The sequence below is a fragment of the Populus alba genome, chromosome 1, assembly GCF_005239225.2.
Source record: "Populus alba chromosome 1, ASM523922v2, whole genome shotgun sequence".
Lineage (NCBI taxonomy): Eukaryota > Viridiplantae > Streptophyta > Magnoliopsida > Malpighiales > Salicaceae > Populus > Populus alba.
The window spans coordinates 31,400,862-31,409,452 of record NC_133284.1 but is presented as its reverse complement, the minus strand read 5'-3'; the positions used below and the strand labels follow the sequence as shown (position 1 = coordinate 31,409,452).

Sequence of the window (8,591 nt, the reverse complement as noted above, 5' to 3'; positions counted from 1 at the left end):
AGCCATTTCACATTAGTTTATTTGTTATTTCCAGGGTAATGGAGGTTGTTTTAATAATTTTACATTGATTTTTTTGTTTTTTAATTTGAAAAGTTGTTATCGCGTAAATGGTGTCTACATCATTTGAACGGCACGTACGATGCCACCAGTTGTTCAAACCTAAATTGTCGTCATGTCTTTAGAAGCGCCATTACCTTCTCTTTCTCTTAATGTGACAAGTGACAATAGTTAATAGATATTTTATTGTTAATCGTTGTTACTTTTTTTTTCCTTCCTTGTGTTCTCTTTATTCTAGAGAAAGTACATGTCAATCATCTTTTCTTTTTTTTATTTCATTTTCAGTTTTTATGTTTTTTATTACTTATTTTTCATCCATAGCCCTTTTAGAAAATGTTTTTATATTTTCAATTCAGTCTTTGAATTAGAAGCTGTCATATATTGTTTTTTTTCAATCTGATCCTTATTATTTTGGTTTCTTATTTTAAACTTTATCATTTTTGTTAAAGTTTTATTGGTTTTCAATTTCATCTTTCAATCAAAGTTTATGTTGTCTTATTTTTTTCAATTTAGCTCTCATTCTTTTGATTTCCTTTTCCTTTTGCTGAACTTCTTTTTCCAGTTTAACCCTCTAATTTAATTTTTTTAAATGCCTTCAAATTTATTTTTATATTTCAATTTTCACCCTCATTCTTTTAATTACATTTTTATGTGATCAATTTTTTTCCAGTTTACTTCCTTTGGTGTTTGACTTGTTCAGGATTTGGCTTCATGGTTTTTCCATTTAACATGTTTCTTGATTTAATGATATGGGTCACAAGTTTAAGTGTTAATACGGTTGAAAATTCTTTTTTTTTCGCATTTTATTTTATGATTTTATCATTCTTCATTATCATTTTTTGAAAAAAAAAATTTGTGGTTACCTTCGATTTCTTTATGATCGGTTTGTCTTGGTCTTATTACGTAAACCACGAGTTTTTCAAATTTTTTTAGATAAAAGTTTCTTTTAAAAAAATTATATTGTTTTGTATTTAACTTTTAAAGATTTTTTATTTTATTTTATATAGATAAGTTTTGTTATCTAAAAATAATAATTATTTTTATTTTGAAATAATATTCTACTTATAAAATTGAAAAAAAGTTTAAAAAATTAGCCTCTCGTGAATATATTTAAGGCAAATATATATATACGAGGAAGAAATGGGATTGGCGTGAAATCCATATTTGACTGGAAACAATTGATGCGTATTTTAATCGACCACTTGTTTTCATTACAGCTTTTCTTATACGACGTGGGTGCAAGCTTATGTTGACTGGAATGGGTCAAGAAACTAATTCATTGCTGAAAATCATTGGGAATAACTCCGGTGACAGGAGACTATGAAATAGCTCTGCTACGATTGGTGCTAAAAAGTCAAGCATTCAACCTCATACTTAACCGCATTCCTGAGTCTCCATTCATGCTATAATTCTTTTATGCTGGTCAAATTAATATAATTTCCATGAATATCCACTGTTGCCCTAATTAAAATATAGTAGCTGAGGATTTCTTCCATCGATGCTAGACATTTTCTTGTTCTATTCTAAACCAAGTCCACACCGGCAGTTTTGAAAGGGGTTCATGTTAAATAAAAATTTAAAATATATATATATATATATATATATTATTTTAATTCTTTAACATCTATTTTACATATTTCAATGAGGTTGATATATAAAATAACATTTTATTATTTTTTTATAAAAAAAAAACTATATCTTTGGTTTTATTTCCTTGATTTTGTTTTTTTAAATCTATGTTCTTTTCGTTTATTTTTTATACGATAATCTTGATCTCACGATTCATGTCATAAATTTAACAAGTTCCTTCAAGTTAACTCAAGTTATTTTTCTGTTTTTTTTTTTTAATTTTATATTTTAATATTGGATTGATTGAGAATCGTTAAGATTATTTTTAGACCCGCTAAACCAATCAAGTCATATTCCATTATTAAAATAATTGTGTATTATATATATTATAAAGTATAATAAGTTTTTATAGATGTCTTTTTTGCATTGGAATATATATAAATAAAAAACTATATCTGTTCTACTTAAAACTATATTCCAACTTGGCTTTTCTAAATAGTATTTGACTTGGAGATGCTATTACCACGTAGCTGGAGTTGTATATAATGCTTTGTAGTCGCACCATTCTTCATTCACCTCTTCCTTAACATTCTCTCTTATCTTTCATTCTCTTGCTTACATCCATCAGCTCAAGAGGGAGAGAGAGATCAAGCAAAAAGATGTGGGCAATTGGATTGGTTGTTGTAGCATTGGCGGTGATATACTACACTCACCTGCTTTTCAAATGGAGAAGCCCAAAAATTGAAGGAGTTCTCCCTCCAGGTTCCATGGGCTGGCCCCTCATTGGAGAAACTCTGCAGTTCATCATTCCTGGAAAATCTCTGGACCTTCATCCATTTGTCAAGAAAAGGATGCAAAAGTAATATGCTGGCTAGCACAGTTTGCGAGAAAAAAAACAGAGCATCTTGTTTCATAATTAAATCGTATATACTTGCCTGCTTGATTCGCTACTAACAAATTCATATTGATCTCCCTGTTTCAGGTATGGACCGATCTTTAAAACCAGCTTGGTTGGAAGGCCTATCATTGTGTCCACTGACTATGAAATGAACAAGTACATCTTGCAACACGAAGGAACCTTGGTTGAGCTATGGTATTTGGATTCCTTTGCCAAATTCTTCGCTCTCGAGGGTGAAACGAGGGTGAACGCTATCGGTACAGTTCACAAATACTTGAGAAGCATAACTTTGAACCACTTTGGTTTCGAGAGCCTTAAAGAATCATTGCTTCCTAAAATCGAAAACATGCTTCACACCAACTTTGCAAAGTGGGCTTCTCAGGGACCTGTTGACGTCAAACAAGTTATCTCTGTCGTGAGTGCACTGTTAATCTTCAGTACACTGGTATTGATGAACATTTTCTCAGGTGTCTTCTTAATCCTAACCTGCCTTTTCTTGCCGCAGATGGTTTTCAATTTTACTGCAAACAAAATATTTGGTTATGATGCCGAGAACTCAAAAGAGAAGCTCAGTGAGAATTACACAAAGATCTTGAACAGTTTCATCTCCTTGCCTATGAATATTCCTGGCACTTCATTCCACAAGTGCATGCAGGTAAACAGAGCAGTCCCTGAACCATGAGATTTGCTCATATTTGGTAATCACTGCTCAGGAATGACCATTCAATAACATGTCTTTCTATTGATTCAGGACCGAGAGAAGATGTTGAAATTGCTCAAGGATACACTGATGGAGAGGCTCAACGACCCATCAAAGCGTCGGGGAGATTTTCTCGATCAAGCCATTGATGATATGAAGACCGAGAAGTTCTTGACTGTGGATTTCATCCCCCAACTCATGTTCGGGATCTTGTTTGCCAGCTTTGAATCCATGTCAACCACCCTAACTCTTACATTCAAGTTTCTAACAGAGAACCCTCGAGTAGTTGAGGAATTGAGAGTACGTATACGTCCCCTAATAGAATCGAATTTTAAGCTTTCAATTTGAAGATGCCACCACTCTCTATTCACACCATGTCCCGCGCTAATTGTGTAATTTAATCGATCAGGCTGAGCATGAGGCAATTGTGAAGAAAAGGGAAAATCCAAACTCCGGCCTCACATGGGAGGAGTACCGATCAATGACTTTCACACAAATGGTTAGTCTCCACATTCTAAGAAACTGTCCTTTTGTATTGCAACTTTCCATTAACATCTCCTTTTCTTTTTCTTTTTTTTTTTCTTTTTTTTTTGCGGTAATAAGATAATCTTATATTCTTATGAAATGTCACCGATCATTCACAGGTTGTCAACGAAACGCTTAGAATTTCCAACATCCCACCTGGTTTGTTCCGAAAGGCACTGAAAGATTTCCAAGTCAAAGGTACACTACCAATTCTTGATTTAAAATCTCTACGGTTTACTTCTTCGAAATTGTTCAACTTAATTGATCGTCTGCGAAATTTCCAGGATACACTGTTCCAGCTGGGTGGACAGTAATGCTCGTTACCCCTGCTACTCAGTTGAACCCTGACACCTTCAAGGATCCAGTTACGTTCAATCCTTGGCGCTGGCAGGTGGGAGATTTTACTGTTACAAAACCTCAGGGTGGATTAAATTTGATTCACTGTCGTCATCATATACATGCGTGCCATTCATTGCTGCACAGCTGCTTTTTATTGATACATGTTGGTTTTTTAATTCTCTACAGGAACTTGACCAAGTTACCATCTCCAAGAATTTCATGCCATTTGGTGGCGGCACGAGACAATGTGCCGGGGCAGAGTACAGCAAGCTGGTCTTGTCGACTTTTCTTCATATCTTGGTCACCGATTACAGGTAGAGATTTGTTCCTTTTTTTTTCTCTTAATAGTCGCCATACTTGAACATTGGATACGGGTAATTTAATTTTATGCCATAATTATTTCTATTGACTCTTTGAATATATATTCTTAAATACCAGCTTTACTAAGATCAGGGGAGGAGCCGTCTCTCGGACCCCTATCATTTCATTCGGAGATGGAATCCATATTAAGTTTACAGCCAGAGCATAAATGAAGAAGCTTTCCTTTGTTCTTTCTCACCGGAAAGAGGATATATAGACCTTACCTGGTTTGGTTTATGAAAGTTTGGAGTTTCAGATCTCTTCAGCAGTGGAGCAGACAATAATAATAAGTGTAATGGTTACAACAGCAATTTGTAATATATATTTTTTTTTAATACAGAGATCTTACCTAAGAGCAATATTTACAATAACATTAAATTTGCATGACTAAGTTTAAGTGGGTCTGGTTGCAATACTAAACCTATTAGCCGTGTAATAAAAGTATGATAATTAAATAGATTAATTAAAATAAAAAAATAAAAAGAAAACAACAAAAAGAAAAAATAACTAATAGAGAAAAATAAAAAAATATCTGAATTAACTGGGTTAACCCTTTAAAGGAGGTTAACTCGTCAAACCTTGGATTGGTGTTGTAAAATTTTGATAACTAAATAAATAAAAAATTGACGCATTAACCCATAATTAATTGGATTAACTCGTCAAACCCGAAATTCATGTCATGAAAGTTTGATTACTAAATAAAAAAATCAATATTAACAAGCCAAATTAAAACAAAAAAAATAATAATTAAAAAGGGCAAAAACAAAAACAAACAAAAGGCATCAACTTTTTCACGTGCAGTCCACAGTCAAACGCATAAAAATAAAAATAAAAAACTAAACAAAAGAAAAGAAAAACTAAAGGCATCGGCCAATAACTAAATAGAAAAAAAAAATTAATGAACTAAATTAAAAAAAAAATAATATTAATTAAAAGGAAAAAAAAATCCTATTAGAAGAAAAAAACAAATGAAGAAAAAGAAAAAAAAAATAATTAATTTGGTTAACTCGTTAAACCAGGGATCCGTGTCATGAAAATTTGATAACTAAATAGAAAAAAATTTAATTTTAACAAAATAAATTAAAAAATTAATTAAAAAGAAAAAAAAGAAGAAGAAGGTATCGGCCTTTTCACCGTGGATTGCAATGTACAGTCCATAGTGAAAGGCATAAAAACAAAAACAAAAAACACAAAAGGCATCAGCCTTTTCATTGTGGACCTTATACAATATTAAAAGATGAAATTAGAATAAAAAACTACTAAAGAAAAAGAAAAAAAATTTGAATCAACTGAGTTAATCTGTCAAATCAAGTTAACCCATCAAACTTAGGATTTGTGTCATGAAAGTATGATAATTAAATAGAAAAAAGATTTAATATTAATGAACTAAATTAAAAAAAAAGATTAATTAAAAAGGAAAAAAAAGAGAAAAAAAAAAACCTACAGGAAGAAAAAAAAAACTAATGAAGAAAAAGGAAAAAAAAAATTGAATCAACTGGGTTAACCCGTAAAACCTGGGATCCATGTCATGAAAGTCTGATAATTAAATAGAAAAAATTTCTTATTAAGAAACTAAATTTCAAAAAATTAATTGAAAAACAAAAAAAAAATCTAAAAAAAAAAAAACTAAAGGCATCAACTTTTTCATTATGGACTGCACTGTGCAGTCCATAGTAAAAGGCTTAAAAAGGTAAAAAAAAATAAAGGCATATGTCACAGGTAAAAAAAATTTCTTGCATAAAATATATCAAAAAAGACTAAGATTTAAGAGTGTTAGGTATTTCTTCAAAGATAAACCCAAGAGCCTTGGGTCTGGCTGTAATGCTTGATTTAAGAGTAATATTTATAATATTAATAATAATATTAAACTTACATTACTCAAGTTTAAGTGAGTTTAGCTGCAACATCAGACCCAAGAGCCCTGGATGTGAGTTTTGCTGCAAGGTCATGTCATAAAAATATAATAATTAAGTAGATTTAATTAAAAAGAAAACAACGTACATGAAGAAAAAAACTAAAAAAGAAAAAGGAAAAAAAATCTGAATTAACTGAGTTAACCCTTCAAATCAAGTTAACCCGTCAAACCTAGAATCTGTGTCATGAAAGTTTGATAACTAAATAAAAAAAAAAAAAATTGACGGGTTAATGCAGAATTAACTAGGTTAACCCCATCAAACCCAAGATACGTGTCATGAAGGTATGATAACTAAATAAAAAAAAATTAACATTAACAAACTAAATTAAAAAAAAAATTGTTAAAGAAAAAAAACAAAGAAAAAAGCCACAAAACAACCCGAAAGGCATAAAAAATGAGAAAACAAATAGCTCAGCCTTTGCACCGTGGACTGCACTATGCAGTCTAAAACCAGGTTAACCCATCAAACCCAGGATATGTGTCATAAAAATCTAATAATTAAATAGAAAGAAATTTAACATTAACAAACTAAACTAAATGATAAAAAGCAAACAAAAAATTATAGGTTAAGTCGTCAAACCAGGTTAACACATCTAATCTAGAATTTGTGTAATGAAAGTCTGATAACTAAATAAAAAAAAATTAACATTAACAAAATAAATTAAACAAAAAAATTCATTAAAAGAAAAAAAAACAAAGAAAAACAAAGAAAAAGCAAAAAAAAAAAACTCGAAAGGCATAAAACATGAAAAAAAAAAAAAAAGACAACTTAGCTTTTATTGTGGACTTCACTATGGAGTCCACTGTAAAAGACTGAGCAGTTTTAGTTTATTAGACTAGAAACATGGCTTGCACTATGTCGTAGGTCAATCTCTTTTGCATAAAAAATATCAAAAAAAAAGTTAAGATCTAAGTGTGTTAGGTCTTTCTCCAAAGCTATACCTAAGAGCATTGGGTTTGTCTGTTATGCCTGATCCAAAAGTTATATTTATAATATTAGTAATATTATTAAACTTGCATGACCCAAGTTTAAGTGAGTTTGGTTGCAACATCAAACCCGGAGTTTTAGATATAGGTCTAGCTGCAAGATCATGTTATAAAAGTGTGATAATTAAAAAGGAAAAAAATAATATGATAGAATAAAATTTTAAAAAAAGATTAATTGAAAAGAAAAATAATAATAATGCAAAACATTATTCCAATTAATAGTGCTTTGCAAGGAGGGGTACGTTAAAATCCCCTCATGAAATCACAATAATCCAATGAACAGTAAACAAAACAAATCATAAAGTTTAATTCTTAATCAAATTGATATTAAAAGAAGAAATTGAAAGAAAAAAACTACTTAAGAGAAAGAAAAAAAATATGAATCAACTGATTTAACTCGTCAAACCATGTTAACTTGTTAAACCTAGGATTCGATTCATGAAATTGAAAGAAAAAAGATCGATGCATTTTCGTTATAGTTAATAACAATATTTAATTATGAAATTGGAAGAAAAAAACCAATGAAGAAAAATAATAAAAAAAAAATATGAATCAACTGGGTTAACCCACCAAATCGAGTCCTGAGATTCGTGTTATCAGAGTGTGATAACTAAATTAAAAAAAAATTAACATTAATGAACTAAATTAAAAAAAATATATTAATTAAAAAAAACTAATGAAAAAAAAGAAAAAAAAATTGAATTAACTTGGTTAACCCTTCAAATCATATTAACCCATCAGACCTGAGATTCATTTCATGAAAGTTTGATAACAGATTAGAAAAAAAAAATTTACGGGTTAACCCAAAATTAGTTGGGTTAATTAACCCATCAAACTTGGAATCCATGTCATGAAAGTTTGATAATTAAATAGAAAAGGATTTAACATTTAAAACTAAATTAAATGAAAAAATTAATCAAAAAGAAACCAGAAAAGAAACTTAATTTTAACAAACTAAATTTTTTTAAAAAATCAATTATAAATAAAAAAAAAACTAATAAACAAAAAGGCGATTAATTGAAAAGAAAAAAATGATGAAAAAAAAAACTTATGAAGAAAAAAAAAAAATTTAAATTAACTGAGTTAACCTGTCAAACCTGGGATTTGTATCATGAAAGTTTGATAACTAAATAGAACAAACTTAATATTAAATAACTAATTTTTTAAAAAAAAATCAATTAAAAGAAAAAGTAAAACAAAAGGAAAAAAAAATACTAAACAAAAAAAAAAGATTAATTGAA

General features: G+C 29.7%; 1 protein-coding gene across 1 annotated transcript; it reads left to right on the top strand.

Annotated features, from left to right (window-relative positions):
* The first annotated feature begins 2,197 nt into the window (after positions 1-2,197).
* LOC118047079 (cucurbitadienol 11-hydroxylase-like) lies at positions 2,198-4,801 on the top strand. The gene is made up of 9 exons (XM_035056255.2): positions 2,198-2,485; positions 2,609-2,939; positions 3,030-3,179; positions 3,276-3,524; positions 3,634-3,723; positions 3,869-3,947; positions 4,034-4,140; positions 4,275-4,402; positions 4,527-4,801. The coding sequence occupies exons 1-9, from the start codon at positions 2,286-2,288 to the stop codon at positions 4,615-4,617; spliced, it is 1,425 nt and encodes a 474-aa protein (XP_034912146.1). The 5' UTR covers positions 2,198-2,285; the 3' UTR covers positions 4,618-4,801.
* The last annotated feature ends 3,790 nt before the right edge of the window (positions 4,802-8,591 follow it).